Source organism: Sycon ciliatum, chromosome 9 (assembly GCF_964019385.1).
Source record: "Sycon ciliatum chromosome 9, ocSycCili1.1, whole genome shotgun sequence".
Taxonomy (NCBI): domain Eukaryota; kingdom Metazoa; phylum Porifera; class Calcarea; order Leucosolenida; family Sycettidae; genus Sycon; species Sycon ciliatum.
This window is the reverse complement of record NC_088651.1, coordinates 29628223-29650846: the sequence shown is the minus strand read 5'-3', so window position 1 is coordinate 29650846 and position 22624 is coordinate 29628223. Positions and strand designations below refer to the sequence as shown.

General features: G+C 47.7%; 1 protein-coding gene across 1 annotated transcript in view; it reads right to left on the bottom strand.

Annotated features, from left to right (window-relative positions):
* Positions 1–22624, bottom strand: part of LOC135824423 (protein slit-like) — a 298036-nt gene that overhangs the window by 258618 nt on the left and 16794 nt on the right. The window contains exon 4 of the mRNA XM_065337158.1: positions 18646–18717. Within this exon, the coding sequence (XP_065193230.1) occupies positions 18646–18717 (72 nt within the window). The remainder of the gene's footprint in view (positions 1–18645; positions 18718–22624) is intronic.

Below are 22624 nucleotides of genomic sequence, written 5' to 3'. Positions count from 1 at the left end.
TATATTACAGTAGCCATAGTCATCATCATGCAAGATAAATAAATCGTGGTTATCATGAAGTAGTTCAGTGAGCGTGCGAGACTGTTCTGTGGAGAGATGATTTTGTGCGTTGAGATATTCATCGATGACTTTCTCGCGTTGCTCAGTTAGCGGGATCGTGCTGGGTGAAACTGAGGAAACCATAGCTTCAGTGCCGTCAATATGTTCACAGTCTGTAGGAATTTGATGAAGTTCGGCAACATTGGTATTTTTATGAATGAGTATAGGATGATTTGCATGATTTTCAACAGCCACAACCACACGTGTTTGGTTAGGGCCAACAGTTACAAGACTAGGAGTCACTGCCACACCTGGATGCTTCGCCATAAAGGACTCCAATGGATCTGCCACGCAATCCATCGCAACCGTGCACACATCAACAGCTGCGCAAGGCACCAAGACAACATGTCCTGCAGGTACCGACAACTCCATCTCAAACACCACACGAGATGAGTATACCACAGGGTCGGCCAAACGTTCGGGCGCACACGCCGGGACAACGCCAGGTTGAGCCATGGGTTCAACAACCCGTGCAGACAATGAATCGTCAGACAGATCAGATGAGGATGATGCATGTAAATAATGATAAATACATGTATTTTGGGGATGATTGGATTTTGAATGATTGTTTTCAGGATTTTTATGTTCCAGCTCAGTGTCGCTGGTGTCAGACAATGGCTTCGTAGCACACAGTGTCTGTGAGGGAACATGTCGTGGGCCACTAACGCACACACACACACAGACTCCTCGCCAAACGTCAACATTCCTTGGGCAACATCCAACACGCCATCATGCTCAAAGAGGAAATCTGATCCAAGAATGACATCTTTGTGGATGGCATCAGACAACACAAAGGAGTGCACAAATGAGCAGTTGCCCAGGCAGAATGCAAGCTCTACAGACCTCAACACAGGCAACTGTTCTCCGCTCACCGCACATAAACGCGGAGCAGACTCGAGTGTTTGCTCAGAGCCAAACAACGAAGTGAACAAATTTGCGTGCAACAACAATACACTTGAGCCCGAGTCAAATAATCCAGACACCGTTGCAGTCCGGAAACATACATCTACATGCAAGACAATTGGCGAAATAGCATGCACACATACATCAGGCAAATGGAGGGGCTCGTTCTCCTCGACTGGCTGCTGCCCCGCATCACCAGTCAATCGTCGTTTTTTCGGTTCATATGAGGACAATAAGCGAGGAAGTGGCCAAATTCTCCGCAGCCATAGCATGCGCGATCGGGCTGCATGGTTCCTCGCAAACCTTAGCGTCAGAAACGGCCACGACCACGGCCACTCCGCAGCTGGCCTTGCTGTTGGCTGACAAAACCGTTCGTGACACCGACAGCTCTCTCCAGTGCGGAGAGACGAGAATCCAAATTTTCAAGGATGCCGGCCAGGCGATCACGTTCTGTGCGTTCCTGGTCGCCATTTTGGTTCTCCGTGGCAACGCGCGGCCGGATGAGGTTGTACTCCGAGTGCCTGGGTCGACTGGGTGCTGGAGTCGACTGTTGTTGGTGTTGCGGAGCTGTTGCAAACACCGGCTGAGCGTATCCCGATCGGGATTGTTCGCAGGCGTGGATGGCACCCACCTCTATCGCCTTTTGGACGGCTGCATCCAACGACGTAGGTCGTGGAGATGCAAGTGCCAGACGCAGGTCTTTCGTTGCCTGGCCGTCGATGAACAACTGGAGCAACATTGAGTCCAGGAGTGGCCCACTCTGCCCGGGATAAGCCTGGCGTGCCAGACGTCACAGCTCCTGCGCGAACGCATACTGGGTTTCAGTGGCCAACTTCACTCTGTGTCGGAGCGTCGCCTCGTGCATAAGGGCCAGTTGCGGAGGTTCCAGTCTCGCGCACAGCGCTTCGACTGCCTTGCGATAGGTGATTTTGGGCGAGCTGGCGACGATGTCCGTCAACATCTCGTGTGGCACGCCAACCAGACGCGCCGGCAACAGGCGCAAACATTGTTCATGGGTGTAGCCTGACAGGGCACATGCGTTATCAAAGTGGCTCATATAATTTACAAATTCTTGTCCAGGTTGACTGCCAAATGTGTCTGGGAGCAAGATCAGTTTGGGCAGTGGACGTGCATGCGGTGCGTCTGTGTCTGGCAAGCGAAAACGATGGGACAACCCTTGTACCGGCGAACTCTCGCGCTCTTCAGCAATGCTCATGTCACAGCCAGCTTCAGCGAAGCTACGCTCTAACTTTTCTTGTCTCTTGGATTTCGCTGAACGGCCCATTGTGAAAAAATGTTTTTTTGTATTTTTGAAAAATATAATCTCTAAATAACCGACGAGGAGACAACAGTCGTAAAACTAGCAATGAAAAATATCAATCGTGCACTCATAACCATGTATATTATTATTATTATACACATTCCCGCGTTGAGGTGCAGCAGCAGTATGCTGCGTCCACAGCTTCGCTTATGCAGAATGGCTTGGGTGAGAGGAGAGGGGAGAGAAAGCAACAAGGCAACCAACATCTATGAAATTGGTCACAATAACATGAAGAGAACCAACCTACATATGCATGATTGCACAAGAATGGAGACGACACATGGCTATAATCATTGTGCCACAAAACCGGTACACAGGAGATCTGTCGACAATGTAACGAAACATAAAACTCATTTACTCAATACAGGTTCCACTAAATTACAAGAGAACATTGCTACAACGTTAGAATTGCTGCTAAATTATCAATTAAAATGAAACAATTCCAGAACGTTTTCGTGTGACTATCATCAGTGGAACATCGTCACATAGTAAGGATCACTAAAACAACCAGTTATATAGCTAGAGTAATATGAAAAGAAGTGTGAGAATGCAGCACAGCTAGCGGTTATGCATAGCGCGTGTAGTGTGAACCTTTGCAGTGTATCCGAGAAGGGTAGCAGTAGATGAATGTGGCAGCTGTGAGTGCGTGTGGACAAAGCAAAAGGAAAATGTTGTAGCACTCACACTTTTTAAATAATACGCACTCACCAGTTTTGTCCACAGGCATTTACAGCTGCCACATTCATCTACTGCTACCATTCTCAGATACACTGCAAAGGTTCACACTACACGCGCTATGCATAACCGCTAGCTGTGATGCATTCTCACGCTTCTTTTCATATTACTCTACCTATATATAAACACACGGCGAGGAGACAACAATTTTATAACCGCAATCAATAAAACTAGCTGAACCGACATTTGTGTACTTTATGTAGGCATGCAAGAAGCCAGACTAAGCACACGGAAAGAATAGACAACTAGCCATTGTGTCTCTCAGATTCTTCATCTGTAAAACCAGCTCAACAGCAGCATATGGCCAAGAGCATTACGCAATGCACTGTTACCATGACTGTGCACATCAGTACTACAGCCGTGATGTACAATGCATGACTACCACATTACCCCCTTCCCTAAGAAAAAAATTGTCTGCAAATGCAAACCTGTTTGAGAAAAAAAAGGAGAGAAAAAAAGGAAAAAGAAAAAAGAAAAGAGGAGAAAATTGCAGACAAGAAAAGAACAATAAAATTGCAGAGGAAGCAAGCAAAGAATCAATTCAAAGCAACAAATTCGATACACCCTGACACTGACGGGTCAACTCACTGAAGATACATCAAACCTGTACCACGATACAAACAGAACAAACCAAACCAGCAACTAAATCGCAAATTGGCATAGTTATGCAACATGGTCAGTCAAAATGGAGATATTACATCAATGCACCAGCAGCTTTCTCAGTGAGCTTGACAGTGCGGCCAGCGCGGGTTACATAGCCCTCGCGATAGAGCGAGCCAGACTGGGCATCGGGCCGTGGTAGGCGTGATTGACGACGTGATTGGTCACTGGACTCGGGATGAATCTGAGCATCGGCCTCTTTGATCTCAGATTCCACTCCTGCTTCACACGGAGCAGTAGGCGTAGCAGGCGGCACATCTGCATTAGGTGCCGAGGATTTCACTTCTGACTCTGTAGCTGGCTGGGGATCTGGCGTCGGAACTGGCTGGAGATCCAAAGACCGAGAAGAGGTGGCAGTTGATGACGCAGGTGAAGCATGTTCTCGCACATGCTGCCGATTTCGGAGCAGTATCCGCCTGCCATCAGTGACGCCGACTTGTCTGCCATATTGCTCCACAACACGCCAAGGGGTAGTTGGGTCGGAATAGCCATCCTGCAAGACTACCATTGTGCCGGGACGCAGCATAGGCAACTGGCGGACACCGCGGCGACTATCATGCGAGACTGCCATGTCAGCTTTGGCGCGAATCTGATGAGAAGCATTCACAATGCGTGGGGTAGAATGGTGAGGTAGACGGGTGCGAACCATGCGACCGAAGAAAGCCTCATTGGGTGACATGCCCAGCATTCGGTGCACTGAGTTGCGAATATCAAAGAGAACTTGTTGCAAACGGCGTTGCAAAGACAGGGACGGTCGTAGAGATTGAATTCTCTCTTGGACGACTCGATGAAGACGTTCCACCATGCCATTAGATCTGGGGTAGCGTGGGCTTGATTGATTGTGCTGGATACCCAACCGCTGCAGGAACTGGGCCATTTCGGCTGAGGCAAACTGAGGGCCATTGTCGGACACCAACACGCTAGGTAGGCCGAACCTCGCGAACACTTCCATCAGCCGGTCAATGACAGCTGCGGTTGTGGTAGCTGACAAGGGAAGTAGCTCCGGATAGCGTGAACCGTAGTCGACGATGGATAATACTTGTTGACCCTCGATACACACCAGATCAACCGCCAGTTTCTGCCACACTCCTTCAATTTCTGATGGCAGCAGCTCTTGTGCGGGGTTTGTATGACGGCGCCAACACTCTGAACACTGCTCGGCGAACTTGTCGGCATCTTTAGACATGCCGGTCCACCATACTCGTCGTCGCAAAGCATCCTTGAATATGTCCCGACCTGGATGACCTTCATGGGCCAACTGCAGTACGGCATGTCGGAGAGCTTCTGGTATTACACAGCGGTTACCGAATAGCAGGATGCCGTCAATGGTCGTCAGCTGATCTCGGATAAGGTAGTATGGCTCTTCAGCGGGTGTGACTTGGGACCATGATTGCATCAAGACGTGCTGCTGTATGCTGCGCAACAGTGGGTCATCACTAGTCGCCTTGGCGATATCGTCGATATTGACTGGGCACTCTTCCAAGACCAGGCCAATGAACTCAGCCATAGAGCGGGCTTCTTCTGGTGAGGCAGTTGAGTCTTGGACAGGCGCTCTTGACAATGTGTCTTCACACACCATCTGCTTCCCAGGTGCATGTGACAAGGTGTACTGGTATGGCATGAGAGCGACCATCCAGCGCTGCAGCCGTGGTGGTACTTCGTCAAACGGCTTCTGGACGATTGAGATCAGGGGCTTGTGGTCGGTCACAACTTGAACAGATCTCCCCAGGACGTACTGTCGGAATCGAGTCAGAGAGAATACGATACCAAGCATCTCGCGCTCCAACTGGGAATAACGAGATTCAACATCGGACAATGAACGGCTGGCGCAGGTGACAGGTAACCAAGTGCCACTCTTGTCTTGCTGCCACAGAATAGCACCCAGACCAAGTGGAGATGCGTCACATGTTACCTTGGTTGGGACGTCCAAGGATGGCTTAAAGTACGCTAAGCACTCTAGCGACGAGGCCACGGCTGTCTTCGCATCGGTGAACGCGGCCGTCAGCTCATCATCAACGACGAATGGTTGTCGCTGAGCCAGTTTCCTCAGCGGCTCAGTTGTCTGTGAGAGCTGCGGTATGAATTTACCAAGGTACGTCACCATACCAAGGAAACGACGTACATCTGTCAACGTCTGCGGCAGCTGCAACTGTTGGATTGCCAGCAGCTTGTCACCGTCAGGACGCACACCATCCTTGCTCAGCCAGTGTCCCAAGTACTTGATTTCTGACTGGCGTACGCGACACTTCTCCCAGTTTAAGCGCAGGTTGGCTTCGCTCAAACGACGGAGTACGGCAGCCATGCGCTCGTCGTGTTCCTGTCGGTTGCGGGCATAGATGAGAATGTCATCAATATAGACAACGACTCCCGGTAGGCCGGCAAGGATGTCAGACACCACACGTTGAAATATCTCCGGTGCGCAAGCAATGCCAAACGGGAGTCTCTTGAATCTAAAGAGGCCCTTGTGAGTGGCGAAAGTGGTGAACGGACGAGATTCAGCGGCCAAAGGGAGCTGGTGAAAGCCAGATTCAGCATCCAGAACGGAGAACACTGTTGCACCGTCCAGCTGCGCATTGATTTCGTCAACGGTGGGAAGTAGGTGACGCTCCCGGACTACGCTCTTGTTTAGGACGCGGTAGTCCACGCAGAGACGCAAAGCACCGCTTGATTTCCTGACCGGCACCAACGGTGAGACCCACGGAGTAGCTTCTCGCACTGGCTCGATTATGTCATGCTTCACCAGACGATCCAACTCCTTGGCAATTTCATCCCGGATGCTGAAAGCGTGCCGACGGGGTGGGAGTGCTGTTGGAGTGGTGTCAGGGTCCACTGTGATAGAGATGGGCGTCACGTTCACCACATTGACTTCAGCAGAGGTGAGCAACTCCAGTTCGGAGATGACGTCCTGGCCATACAGGATTTGGCGGCCAGGCGCAACTGGGACAACAAAACAACTACATACGATGCTGCGTGATCCAACAGAGACCGTCACATCAGCCATACCGAGTGTCGAGATGACGCCGCCATTGTACGCTTTCAAGATTCGATCACTCTTTCGCGTTGGCTGGACAACATCATCGGTTAGCACTGATCGGGTAGCACCGGTATCCAGTAGTCCTTCACAGGGACGGCCGTTGACGATCAGGGTCTTACGAAACAATTGCTGGTGCTGAGAAGTATCCACTGAGAATGCGTAATCACAGAAATAGTTGGCGTCATCCTCCTCCACCTGTTCGGATGTCATGCGCGCATTATCAGACTTGCGCGACAGGCATACTGTTGTAAAGTGGCCGACTTTCGAGCAGTTGCCACAAGTAGCATCCGCTGCAGGGCAATGCTGCTTGCCTCTAGGATGCGAGCGGCCACAGTACTTGCACTTCCCAAACTTCTTGTGCGCAGAGGCAGGCTGGGAGTGTGAAACACGGTGAATGTGAGAGAATGAATTCGACAATGGAGTAGCTGCAGCGTCACCATAAAGCTTGCTGTCCGTGATAGAGGACTCGAGTGCCACAGCTTTGCTCACAGCATTGGCTAGTGTCAACTTTGACTCTTTGAGAAGTTCTTTACGTAGCTCCTGGGATCGCAGGCCCTCGATCAACTGGTCACGGATTTGTCCCTGATCAATGGTGTCCACGGCAGTAGACGCAAATTCACAGCGATCAGCTGCTTCGCGCAGGCGTCCCACAAACGATGTGACAGACTCACCCTCATTCTGGCGAAGCTGGCGGAACCGGTGGCGCTCCGACGTTGTGTTTGTGGCAGGACGAAAATGAGCAATCACAGCATCCGTCAGAGCTTTGTACTCACATCCGGCACTGCCATCGGCCTGAGCTGGTGGAGTAGGAACTACGATTCCTTTAACAATACGCCTGACAGCGAGGCCTGCAAGGTTCAGAAACAGCCTCTTCTTATCAGCTGCCGTCGTAACTCCACAAATTTTCAGATAATCATCAACGTCCTCGAGCCACAATTCGAAATCGGCTCCGATGTTGCTGGAAAAGTCAGGTACAAATTCCTTCGGCGCTCTGCCTTTGGGAGCGGACATGGCGACAAATCCGTGCCTGTTCACTGCGCCAATGTAGGCATGCAAGAAGCCAGACTAAGCACACGGAAAGAATAGACAACTAGCCATTGTGTCTCTCAGATTCTTCATCTGTAAAACCAGCTCAACAGCAGCATATGGCCAAGAGCATTACGCAATGCACTGTTACCATGACTGTGCACATCAGTACTACAGCCGTGATGTACAATGCATGACTACCACACTTTATTCATGCAATGTAAATAAAAAAAACGGTGGAGACGATGTGCAATAAAAGGATGAAAATATGAAGAAATGGTGTAGGGAAAAAAATATGGATTCAAACAAGTTTTCGTACAACACTCATCAGGAATCGTCGTTGTACTAAAGGACACTGAAACAAAAGTTGAACTATTATAGAAAATCTAAGTTAGAGAAATAACACTAAGAGCAACAACAGTGAAATTTACAAGTGTGAATTTTAACAATCAAAGCGAGAACTGAACAAAGGAGAAAGGAAGGAAAGACAACGTGATAACACATAACAGCAGTACATTACACCTAGAACATTAACGGCCAAGCTTGGCCGCACTAAACACGACATGTTACTTGAACAATTTCAACCCAATTATACTATCTTTCTGTACACACAAATTAGGCTTGTACAGACGCTGATAGATAGCTTTCAACACTTTTAACTGTAGTCCATAACCATGACGACCACGGCACAATACAGTGAACGAAGAGTCGGAATACGCACCGCAACAATCAGGACTAGCCAGCAGATGATTGTACACTGAAGACTTGCTACCACGAAACCTACGCACAACACTAACACTCTCACCGGCACTCTCACCATCACTCCCATCACTGCTCTCTAGCTATATAACTGGTTGTTTTAGTGATCCTTAATATGTGACGATGTTCCACTGATGATAGTCACACGAAAACGTTCTGTAATTGTTTCATTTTAATTGTTTATATACATGGGTATGAGTGCACAATTGATATTTTTCACTGCTAATAATTATAATCTCTGCAAAAATTTCCCGTGGACTCGATCGACGAGTCGATCAACGATCTAGATCTACGTAACCTATCGTGCGTAGCGGCAAACAACTAAATTTGGCAGAGACAATACCAAATAGGCAACTACTCGTACTCTATCTACCATAATCTACGGACACAGTGTAGACTCTAACACCCAGCTAGCAGATATCCTAACAACAGACAGCAGTCAAGACTAGGAGTCACTGCCACACTTTATGGTGGAATGGTCCTGGCTTCTTGTTTGCCGCTGAAGGTGAATGGCCAGTTCAGCCGGAACTGAAGCCCCGTCCGTCAACTCTGGAGTTGAAGAAAGTCAACCAACCAAAGGACGAGTCCATCGAGCTGACTGCGGCGACCGGCGACCAATGCCACAGCGAGCTGAATCGTCCAGAGCCAAGCCGCTACTCCGACTGGGTATGATTGTGCTGTATTCATGCTTGGTGTGTGCGATTCGCTACGAATTGCTCGGTACCACCCGCAAAGCGAGAGTTTGACGAATTATCGCCACAGGCAATCCAGGACTCTGTTGAGTTCTACATCAAGCGAGCGCAGCAACAGTCGCTACCAGAGTACGCTGCAGTTAAGGCAGGCAAGCCGATCCCTGCAACCAGCAAGCTGGTCTCGCTCAAGCCAATGATTGACGACGCTGGCCTTCTACGCGTCGGAGGTCGACTACAGCATGCTGACTTCTTGACTGCAGAAGAACGCAATCCCGTCCTCCTACCACGAGGAGATCATGTGACACATCTGATTGTCAAGGCATGTCACAAACAAGGATATCACGCGTTCAGTGTCAGCCACACGCTAGGCGAACTCTCATCGCGCTACTGGATCGTTGCTGGCCGCGAAGAGGTGCGAGCTTGGGAACCCCCGGGGTGCGAGGTGCGTGCGGAACTGTACGAAGCCGGCAATGCAGGTGATGGCGCCACAACCTTAGTGCGGTACGCACATTCGGCCGAGTCTCTGTAGACCACGCCGGACCGTTTATGACGAAGCAGGGTCGCGGCAAGACACAACACAAGCGGTATCTGTGCTTGTTCACCTGCTTGCAGACGAGAGCAGTACATCTCGAGCTGTCATGCATACGCGTTGACAACGGACTTGTTCCTGCAGGTGTACGTACGCTTCACCAATCGACGGGGAGTACCGATCGACGTCATCTCCGACAATGGCACGAATTTCGTCGGCGCCACCAATGAGCTTGCTCAGCTAGTCAAGCAGCTTGATGCAGAGGCGATTCAGCGGCAGACAGCGGATCCGCAGACTAGCTGGCGTTTCAACCCTCCAGCAGCACCACATTTCAGCGGAGTGCATGAGGCGTTAGTAAAATCGGCAAAGCGTGCTATCTCGGCGATTCTGAAGAACGCGGAGGTCACAGACGAGGAGCTATTGTCTGCTATCCTCGGCGCAGAGGCGCTCATGAACTCACGGCCCCTGTCCTACATGTCGGCAGATGGTCGTGACCCGACTCTACTAATGCCCAACCATTTCCTGTTTGGCTGGGTCGGTACTCGGTTTGCACCTGCAGGAGTGGACGAGAGCGAGTTCAGCCCTCAGCAACGCTGGCGTGTAGTGCAAGAACTCGTGCTCCACTTTTGGCGGAGATGGATGCAGGAAGTCGTGCCAGAGCTGAACCGGCGACTCAAGTGGAGGACGGCCGAGACTGACCTCAAGGTCGACGACATCGTTCTAGTGACATCCCAAGACAACCCACGGGGCACTTGGCCAATGGGTCGTGTCACCGAAGTGCAACCTGGTCCAGACGGACACGTGCGAGTTGTGAAGGTCAAGGTGGGCAACAAGACCTACACCCGCCCAATCGTGCTTCTTTGCAAGCTGAAGAATAGTAAACGTGTTTTGTATGAAGCTTATTTCTATATACATGTAGTATGTTCCCATTCCGTTTTTGCTTTGGTGTAGCCCTGAGGTTGATTGCTTATTTATTTCTACCCTTCCTCTCTCCGTACTTCTGTCCCCCCCCCCCCCTCCCTCTCTCTCTCTCATTCCTTCTGTCGTCCACATGTATCAAAGGAGGCGAAATCGCCTGTTTGTGGTGCGACGTTAAATAAACTTCTACAACAACAACAACAACAAGCTGTTCTGTGAGTAGCTCCTTGTTTGCCTATTTCAGAACAATAGTCAATTTTCGTATTTTTTTGGTCACTGTGAATTTCGGCACAGTGAGAAGGGAGAGAAATGTTTAGAAGATTATCTCTTTGTCGTTGTTACTATAATCGAGTGGCACATTCGAACTACAATTCTACGAGTACTAGTTTGAAATTGCGTTATGAATTTGAGCAATTGTTACGTTGTACAGCAGGTACGAACAATTAATATTGACATACTCAACGGTTTTCGTTTCGGAGTCCCGCACTGTGACTCAGCTAATTTCTATTTCGTTTGCCTTGTATTGTCTGACTAGGGGCGCTGTCACCCCGTCGGGTGCAAGCACAGAAGCACTTCACTGAACGACAGTGTTCATTTTCGTTTTCCTCTTCTGCTTCTGTTGCAAAGTTTGAATGTGTGCTTTTTTCGTACTCTGCTCACGATCGAACCATGCGCGGATCGATCTCCATAATTTTATCTTCCGTTGCCATGACTAGCATGATTACAATTTTTACCTTTCAGGGGTGGATGCAAATTTGCGAGCTCCTGACCTTTACTCCCTTTTCCGGTTTCCTGGGGCACTAGGCCCATGGAACACCAGTAAATAATTATAATGGCCGGGAAACTCGACCCCAATACGGACATCGCCGTGCTTACTGATGACGAGCTCAAGGAGTTCATCCAGCGACTGGGACTGGAGTTCCCCAGAAAGGCGAACAGGCCAATGCTGATTGCCCTACTGAGAGGATCCAAGGACTCGGCTCCCGTAAGTCATGCTAACCCTGATGTAGCTAGCCTTTGCGCCGCACTCTCCGAACTCACTGGGGTAGTAAGGGAACTGAAATCAGAGCTAAAGACGATGAAAGATGTGAATGTACAGCTGAGAGATTCCGACAGGGAAAATCAGGCGTTGAAGGACGACGTGCAAAAGCTCCGACGTGAACTGCATGCTGAACAAGTTCACCAATCCCGTTTGACCAACGTCCACGCTGACCCTGGGGATACAACTCATCTCAGAACTACTACAAGTAGTACTCTCCCCATGCACTTTAGTACGAGTACCGACGCTACCCCAGACCTGTCACATGCACCGGTACAAACACAAGGCCCAGCCGCACAGCACATTGTAGAAAATTCGTACGCAGACTCCCCAAGGCAGCCACCAAGGCCGCATGCACCTGGCCATGACAAACGTACGCAAAAGCCAAACCACCATGGGGAGGAGACATCGCGGTACACAGCACCGAAAACCCCCAAGAGTGCACCTGGACTAGTAGGACGACCCAGCGTGACGGTGTACTGCATTGGAAATGTTGACCCGGACTGCGATGTGGATTCAAAAGTTGAAAACTGCAACCCACAAGGTGTATCAGTAGTACAAAGCGTCGTGTACACCTCCGTGCACTTTAGAACAGCCTCTGCTCGTATTACAGTCTTGGTCACGGACGCCAAGAAGGTCGCGGAAGAATCGTTCTGGCCTGACAAAGTTGGCCGTACTGTAAGAGAGTGGCGATTTGGTACAGAAGCCTGGGCTCCCAAACCCGTTAAAGCATAATGGCTCAAACCACCGACCCACTCCCGTTGAACCCGGATGCTCAATACACCAATCGGATCAGCATGAAGCTTAATCCACACGCCGCCCCGTTTCACCCACACACCGAACCAGCACAGTAGTACACTTGGCATTGGCCACATCAAAATAGTATAATTATTACGCAGTCTACGCCACAAACTGTGTGAAGTTGAAAGTATAATGATAGAACAGCAGCTGGATATACTAGCCGTATCCGAGACCTGGCTAGATAACAGTGTCTCTGACCTGGAAGTGCATATCCGTAGTCAGCTGAAAGTATTCGAGGCTGTTCTTATTCGTTTGCTTAAGCCTGATTTTTGTAAGCAGAAGAAACGTGTAGTTGCATTAAGATTGTTTTCGTAGGTGCACAGCCAATCATGCCATTGATTATTTGTCTCACTACACAGTTCTAGCATTACAATTAGTTTCTCACCCGCCGTTGCACTTGGCTCTCACTTCACTTCTATTGTCTCACCCTCCCTCATTCTATTTTAGCACTTTATTTTGTTCTCATCACACATTATTGAATGAAGTTGATTGTTCCAACTAGGAACACACGCTTCTTGCCGAACTTGACACTTGACTGACTCACGACTGCCATCCGGAGCACACGAGGAGCACGTCGCACCTTCCACTCGGCAAACCTGCAAGAAAGCACCACTCCCTGCTCAATACACGGTGTTTCGGGGAATTCACCCCCCATCAGTTGAGCTTGAGTAGGCTGAGGAAGAGTGTGCCTGAAAAGCACCACTTATATACTGCTCTCCAGGCCAAACCATCACCAGGGATACAAACTTACAGAGACGCTTTGTTTCCAGCGCAACAAACACCTCGTGAAGCTCCAGGTAGCAGCGTGAGTCAGAGTCGCTCATGGAGTTGAGATAAACAGACGTTGAGAGCCAGGATAGCTATTCGCAACGCTGTCACCTCCAACAACTAGTCGCACGTCCGCGTCAGCGTCTCTGTAAGTTTGTATCCATGGTGATGGGTTGTCCTGGAGAGCAGTATATAAGTGGTGCTTTTCAGGCACAATCTTCCTCAGCCTACTCAAGCTCAACTGATGAGGGGTGAATTCCCCGAAACACCGTGTATTGAGCAGGGAGTGGTGCTTTCTTGCAGGTTTGCCGAGCGGAAGGTGCGACGTGCTCCTCGTGTGCTCCGGATGGCAGTCGTGAGTCAGTCAAGTGTCAAGTTCGGCAAGAAGCGTGTGTTCCTAGTTGGAACAATCATCTTCCTGACTATTACCGCCGAAGTCGAAACTTCTAAGTTCATATTGTTGTCCCTCACGCGGACGTGCGACTAGTTGTTGGAGGTGACAGCGTTGCGAATAGTTATCCTGGCTCTCAACGTCTGTTTATCACAACTCCATGAGCGACTCTGACTCACGCTGCTACCTGGAGCTTCACGAGGTGTTTGTTGCGCTGGAAACAAAGCGTCTCTGTGAGTTTGTATCCCTGCTGATGGTTTGGCCTGGAGAGCAGTATATAAGTGGTGCTTTTCAGGCACAATCTTCCTCAGCCTACTCAAGCTCAACTGATGAGGGGTGAATTCCCCGAAACACCGTGTATTGAGCAGGGAGCGGTGCTTTCTTGCAGGTTTGCCAAGTGGAAGGTGTGACGTGCTCCTCGTGTGCTCCGGATGGCAGTCGTGAGTCAGTCAAGTGTCAAGTTCGGCAAGAAGCGTGTGTTCCTAGTTGGAACAATCAACTTCATGACTATTATCGCCGAAGTCGCAACTTCTAAGTTCATATTATTGAATGTATTTTTAATCATAGTTCAGCATGGTTACTCTTCAGTCACAACTTTCCACTGATGAATGTGACAAGAAAATTAATTTTTGGTGAACTTAAATGCCTTCGTTGTAGTTTGGCGATGACAGCAGTATTTGTTCTCTTTATTGCTATTATAAAATTGTTGTCTCCACGTCGATTATTTAAAATAAAATAAATAAAAAATAATATAAGAGGATAACCGCAATCAGTAATACAAGCTGGATCGACATTTGTGTACACTGTATTCATGTATTGTAAAACTGTGGAGACAATGTGCAATAAAACGATGAAAAATGTGAAGAAATTGTGTAGAGAAAGAAAGGGATTCAAACAAGTTTTCGTACAACACTCATCAGGAATCGTCGTTGTACTAAAGGACACTGAAACAAAAATGCTCAGAACTGATTACATAGACAAGATGTCTGTCATCCTAAACGACACATCAAAGTTCCAGACCATCGGCCCGGTTGAAAGTTTTGATCGAACAGAGAAAGTAGAAAAAGAACTAGTAGCTTACCTAAAGAAACTGAAAGCCGACGGAGAAATATTCTCCAATGATTTCGATCGCATAAAACCGACAGGCACGCTCCGGCCTAGGCTATATGGCTTACCAAAAATACACAAACCCACATGTCCAGTACGTCCCATCCTTTCTATGACGGCCTCGCCTCAGTATTCTATTTCCAAGTGGCTGTGTATTTACTTACAACCAGTGCAGGACCACTATTGCAAGCGCACTGTAAAAGACAGTTTTGATTTCGTCGAAAAGCTCCGCAACAAGCCTGTACCACCCAACGCACACATTTGTTCGTTTGACGTCGTCAGTTTATTTACTAATGTGCCGATTGAAGAAACTGTTGACATCTGCATGGATGTTTTGTACCGTAATGATGACATTGACACTCCTTGGATATCTGAAAGTGCGTTTAGACGATTGTTGTTGCTGGTCACAACTGGAGTTGAGTTTTCGTTCAACAATGTCATGTACAAACAAGTCGATGGTGTCGCGATGGGTTCGCCCCTTGGTCCAGTATTGGCAAACGTGTTTGTCGGTTACTGTGAGTCGAAGATTGATGATTCATTGTGGCCTGACCTTTATGTACGTTTCGTGGACGACTCATTCACATATTTTAATAATGAGGAGCGTAGTAACGAGTTTCTGGACGTGTTAAATGGTATTCACCCTGCCCTTCGTTTCACATGTGAGCATGAACAGTCCAACAAGTTGTCATTTCTGGATGTGCTGGTGGAAAAAACGAGTAGTGACGTTCTGACAATCGTTTATCGTAAGCCGACGTTTACTGGTCAGTACATTGTATATGACTCTTATTGTTCGTCTCAATATAAAGTAAACTTAGTGCGTAACCTTGTAGACCGTGCGAAGCGTATTTGTTCGTCCTGTAAGCTGCTGGAAGAGCTTGACTTTCTCCGGTCAGTTTTCGTTAAGAACGGGTACCCTGAGTTTTTGCTGCAGAAGTTGTTCAAAGTCGAACAAACTACTAAGGCTCCTTTGTTTGGTCCTGCTCGTTGTCCCGTCTATTTATGTTTGCCTTGGAAAGGACAGGAGTCGACTAAAGTTTGTAGTGCAGTCAAGTCCGTTGTTCGTCGAACATACTATGCAGTACACTTTGTGCCAGTTTTTACGACGATGCGTGCGTTTACGGTGCGGAAGGATGTCCTACCAGCCCTTCACCTTAGTCATCTTATTTACAACTTTGAATGCCGACAATGCGCTAGTCGGTATGTTGGTAGGACTGTTCAGCACCTGAACGCACGCATCAAACAACACACACCACGTCACATACTTCCACCTTGCGCACAACAACAAAGACCGAAGCGAGGGCGACCTAGAAAACAACCATTAACCACACAGCCGTTGCCTACACAACCCGCGGATCCTGGCTCTCAGACTGTGCTTGCTCCGCCGTCGTTGGTGGCGGTGGTGGAGGAGAATGGGCGTGGTGGCTCATTGGGTCGGCTTGTGTCGCCGCCTTTGCTCCGGCCGTCGGTGGTTCCCTCGTCAGTGCCCCCGGCGGCTTTGGCTGGGGCGGTGCCGCTTGCGGTCCCGGTCCCACTGCCTCCTCCTGATCCTCCGCCATCGGTTCTTGCGGCGGTGGAGCTTGCCAGTGGCAGACCGCGAGCAACACTGACAGCTGCATTAACACTACAAATGCCGACTCAAAAAGACCCACCTTGCATATCAGTAACTCCCACACCAACACCAACAACGCAATCTACAGCAACTACAACTAATCCACCATCCAAGCCCATAATTGAAAGACCAAGACGATCAACAGCCAACTACAACAGAAGCTACGCACTCAGCGGACGAGGGCGAAAGGAGGGACGTGATAGCAGGGGGACGGCCGAGTTGAGTTCAATGGACCCGGTCAGGCGGGATGGACGAGACAGAGAGAGTACAGAGGAAGCGGAGGATGGAACGGACAGCGGAGGGAGCAGTGAGTCGGAGAGCGGTGATGGGAGTGGTGGTGAGAGTGCCGGTGAGAGTGTTAGTGTTGTGCGTAGGTTTCGTGGTAGCAAGTCTTCAGTGTACAATCATCTGCTGGCTAGTCCTGATTGTTGCGGTGCGTATTCCGACTCTTCGTTCACTGTATTGTGCCGTGGTCGTCATGGTTATGGACTACAGTTAAAAGTGTTGGAAGCTATCTATCAGCGTCTGTACAAGCCTAATTTGTGTGTACAGAAAGATAGTATAATTGGGTTGAAATTGTTCAAGTAACGTGTCGTGTTTAGTGCGGCCAAGCTTGGCCGTTAATGTTCTAGGTTTAATGTACTGCTGTTATGTGTTATCACGTTGTCTTTCCTTCCTTTCTCCTTTGTTCATTTCTCGCTTTGATTGTTAAAATTCACACTTGTAAATTTCACTGTTGTTGCTCTTAGTGTTATTTCTCTAACTTAGATTTTCTATAATAGTTCAATTTTTGTTTCAGTGTCCTTTAGTACAACGACGATTCCTGATGAGTGTTGTACGAAAACTTGTTTGAATCCCTTTCTTTCTCTACACAATTTCTTCACATTTTTCATCGTTTTATTGCACATTGTCTCCACAGTTTTACAATACATGAATACAGTGTACACAAATGTCGATCCAGCTTGTATTACTGATTGCGGTTATCAAATTGTTGTCTCCTCGCCGTTTGTTCAAATATAAGAGGAACGTTTTAATAAATTATTTCACTCAACTCGTGGTCCATGACGAATTGGCAGGCAAAGTGCGAGAGAGGGGTGATAGCCAACCATGGCAAGAAAAGAAAAGAATAAGGAAAAATTGAACTCGGATGGTGAGCCTATTAAATAATGGTGAAAAAGGAGAAGGAAAAAATGTTACGAATTTTGACTAACTGTCCATCAACGTGACCAGATCTTATAAGGTCAGCGATTGCGACAAAATTGCACAAAACTGACAAGGAGTACTGGGACATTCGGAGACCTGACACCTAGCTCCAACACTTCTCCAAGTATTTCGACTCCGCCATATCGCTGATGCATCATGCATGGTATACGCTATATGCGCTGTGTGCGATTTACTGTATACGCTGTTATTTGCATGCTTTACATAATTATCTGGTCGTCTTAGACTGAGTTATTATGTTCGATCAATCGAAATGTACCGTTAAGAAAAAGCAGTTGTCCTCGTGCTGTGTGGTCATTCGTTCCTGACACTTACGAGAATCAGAGGCTTCATAACAAAGCATTTCACACACAGCGTCTACAACTGTTTCCTTCAATCAGTGCAGCAGATAATAATACTCCTTATATAATCGAGGTTTGTTCATCACGTATGTATAAGATATTGACCAAGACGAGGTCTATATGGGAAATATAGGCCGAGTAAAAGACCGAGGTCCGCCGAGGTCTTTTATTTATCGCGATTCCTTTGCCATAACCCCAACATTTGAACCTTTAGGAGCTATTTTAACTTTTTTAGTATAGCATTTGTACTACTAGTATAGTGTACATAGGATGTTGCCTATTTTGGGTACAAGACTGTAAGAACAACAAGGTTCAGCATCTGCAGCACAGTGGCTGGGTGGTATATGGGTGGTATAAGGGATTGCCTGAGATCATACTGTTGTGGGTTCGAATCCTGCTTGTTCTCTTCCTTTGTCTTCTTTCTTTCAAATGTTCTTTTTGAAGTGGAGAGAAAATTTCTAAGTCCCTCCAAAGTCGAAAGATTACAATGCCTAAGTGGTCGATACAAGCGGTCGATTCAAGCGGTCGATACAAGCGGTCGATATTACGGCGATATGGGTAATAACGGACCAGTCAAGGATCACGAGAATTAGTGGAGGTCAATATAGAATAGTGATCATGAGCAGTACTCTATATACACACAGTTATAATTACTGTTCTCTGCGTTCAGTGGTGCAGTTGATAATACTTACAGTTCTCGGAGGTTTGGTAGACCAGAGAACACACCGTCACTTAAAGTCTGGATCTGATTAATGTGCAAATATCTACAAACGACAAAGCACAAAGACAATGTTGTTCTTGCTAAGTTGCGGGTAGTGCACAAAACACAGAGTCTAGGATATTGTAGTTCTAATCTAAAAGACCGAATCATGACCTTGTTTTCAGAAATAACCTAGGCTCCTGACCACAACATGATTCATATACAATTGGGTTAGGTTGCACAGTTTACATACACCAATGTTAATATAGTCTCCATAATTTTTCCTCTATTGTCAAGAAAGAGGTTTGTTGCAAAGCTAAGAAAACGCAATTTCTAACGGTGCATTGTTTGACACTGCAGACACACAGTTCACATACACCACTGTTTATATAGTCTCCGTCATTTTTTTCCTATTGTGAAGCAAGAGGTTTGTTGAAAACTAAGAAAACACAATTTCTAACGATGCATTGTTTGACAATGCAGACAAATAACTGGCCGCCGAAGCGTGAACAAATATACTGGCTTGAATTGTTACAAATTGCGTGAGAACTGGATATGACAGTATACCTAAACTGGGACTTCCCACGAAATTCATAGTCTTCGGCGGATCATGGCAATAGAAAAGTTACAAAAATCCTCGGTCTTCTTTATGGTTCGTTTACTTAATGTTTTGTTATGTTTACAATCCCCCCCCCCCCTTTTTGGTTATATTGATGAAGAAATGGAGCAGAAATAAAGGAAGTGCGTGCCATAAGGTTTGAAGGTTCTGGAAATGTCAATGCTTTTCGAACGGAATCTGTGATTGTTTTAGAGAATTATCCGCAATGGGCGAATACCTTGTGGCTTCAATTAGTAATTTAAAGGCCATAATCTTCGTTCTGCACTTCCTAAAACTTTAGAACATTTGAAACTCTGAAAGCAGCTATTAAATTCAAGAGTGATCTCTACAGCATCTACCGGAAATACCCATCCCCTACAAATTTCAACAAATACAAACACTCGCATAACTATGTAAAATGCCTTTCCAGATCTTGCCATCGCTGCTACATCCGCAACCTCCGTGCCACGGTATCTCCCACAAACCCTCGCCTCCCATCCCTCCCTGTGCTCATTCGTCAACTGCGAAATCCTACCAGCGCCCGGGTCATACCTTCGAAGATGGTGGGCCCCAATGGTCAAACAAGCACCTCTCCGGCATCCATTGTTAACTTATTGAACCGCCACGTCGTCAGTGGTGGCTTACAGGTTGACCCCGATGCTCCTATTCCCACTATTTCCTCCCTATACCACCACCAGCAACTACATTGCACTCCCTGATCATCACCTCATCGACTGTTCACGAGTATATTGCAAGACTGCATCTGAAAAAATCCCCCGGAGCTGATATGATCACCAATGAGATCCTCAGGAAACTGAGCTCCTCAATTGCCCGCCCACTCTCCATACTTTCTAACCTTTCCCTCTCCTCCGGCACGTTCCCGTCACGATGGAAGTCAGCTACTGTCATTCCAGTGCACAAAAATAAAGGCGACAAGAACAACCCGTCTAATTACCCACCAATCTCCCTCCTGTCCTGTGTCTCCAAACTGCTAAAGAGAATAGTGTACGACCGCTTGTATGGCCATATCTCCCCTCTTCTTCACTCCGCACGATCTGGCTTCCGTCGTAAGGACATCACATCCCTGCGATCGTCCCGCATAATCCAAGACCTCTGCTCCCTAAAAGACCAGCGGCAGGTCTCCTGCATCTGTTTCTTCGACCTCTCCAATGCCTTCGACACCGTGTGACACAAGGGCCTGATCGCCAAACTTTGTGCCCATGGTGTCTCCGGCTCCCTACTCGCCTGGACAACTAGCTACCTCTTGGACCAAAATCAGTGCTTCACAGTGAATGGAACCTTATCTGACCACGAGTCTGTGACATCTGGAGTGCCCCAGGGCTCCATTTTAGGTCCCCTGCTCTTCCTCACATACGTTAATGACCTCCCCTGTGCAATTCCCAATATTTCTTTGTTTGCTGATGATACCACTGTCCTTGCTTCCGCCCCATCTCACGCCACCCTGTACCCCAAAGTTCAGACCTGTATCAACGATATTGGTCACTGGGTGAGCACTTGGAACCTGAAGCCAAATGTGACCAAAACCGAGCTCCTCCTTTTTCTCCCTCCCACAGATCTAGTGCCCATCTTCCACTTTCCGGATGATCCCGGTCACCCTATCTCTGTAGCGCCCCACCATAAACACCTTGGCATTGTCATAGATTCTGCCCTCTCCTTGTCTCTCCATGCTGATCATGTGTCGTCCAAAGTATGCCGATCTGTCGGCATAATGTCCCATTTGCCCCAAAATTGCCGGATTAATTTTTATAAATCATACATTCTTCCCCTCTTCACGTATGGCTTCCCTGCCTGGTCCACTATTAGCAATACCCACGTAAGTAAATTAGAAGTTCTCCATCGCCGTATACTGCGCATCATATTTCGTACTGATCTTTATATCTCAAATATAGACTTGCATGCTGCTGCATCCACTACCACTCTGCAACACTATCTTGATGCTTCCAAGTGCACCCTGGCACATTTAAATTTTCTTGACCAGCACCCTGTTCATTTACAGTCCCTTAATTGGTTTAAGTCAGGTGGCACCACCTGAAGCTGCGTTCGTCATCCCCTAGCTAGGTCTGCCCTATTCGTAAATTCCCCTTTCTTTTCCTCCTACTCCACGTGGCTCCAACTGCCTCCCAGTGTTAGACAAGCTCCGGATTCCAGGTATGGCATTTTCTTTCCTGTCTTCCTTCAGTCTTCCTATTCTCTTCAGTCTTCCTTTATGCGAGTGTGTGAATCCAGTTTAGTTTGGTAGGCGTCTGATCATGGTGAGCCACGGTTTTCCTAACTAACCTTGTGAGAGAAGTGTGTGAGATCCCCTTTTACACTCCAGGTGTGTACCGGAGTAAGTTCCCACGATGCATTGCATTTTTTTTGAAATTTTGAATTTCCTGGCAGTTTGAGCACGCGATGTGCAGAAATTTGGCTGTCTTTCACGTCCTGTTTGGAGGCCCGTTCTTTCCCTTTTGACTCCGAGAGATCGTGTGAACCTGGTGTGCTTTTACTTCTATGTTATGATTTGTCATCAGTTCATTTCTTCTGTCTACTCTAAACTTTATCATTTCCGATATAATTTGCCATCTTCCGGTTGACGCTGTGTTCATCACTCTTTGCTAATTTTTGAAAATCACGAGGGCGTGATTATCTGTAGGAAGGGAGGGTGTAGTATCCCTGCCTGGCTAATACGGAAGTAATACGGAACTTGACCTTATGTATATTTAGTGTATCTCCGTATATGAGCGTACGGGGTCTGCTGCATAAAAGCTGCTGCGCATTTCTGTTTTAATGAGATAAGATAGCAACGACAAAGCTAACTCGAAGAAGAAGTAGTCAACCTCTAGGTGTGCACCAGAGAGAAAGTTATTTATTTTGCCGCTTCTTCTTTTACTAATAATGATATCCCATATGTGTACCTGAGAGAAGTAGAATAAAACTAACTCTTGTTTATTGCACCGCGCCTACCACTCGGCTACCTGTTACACTGGCACGCGAGCGAAGTGTGCTAGTACTTTTGTAAGCGCGATTTGAAGCATGCAAACGTAATATTTGTACTTTTTCCGCGTGCTCTCATCAAACTTCAAATTATTGGGCTTTGTGTTTTGATTCTCCTTGCTTTTGCCATGGCGTTTGTAATGGCTGCCTTTCCTTTCTTTGCATAGTATAGCCGTTCGATTTACTTATTTCTAGCACTGGGCTGCCAATAATGCCACTGCAGCATATTGTTCGAAGCTGGTGTTCCAAGGAGAGAGTTGCACGTCGCGTTCAGTCTTTCGTGAGAAATAACACGACACAATAAGTCGAGCCTTTTGTGGAGTCTGAGATTGGTGAGTCTTGAAGAACCAGAGCACGACTCTGGGCAGCATGAGGC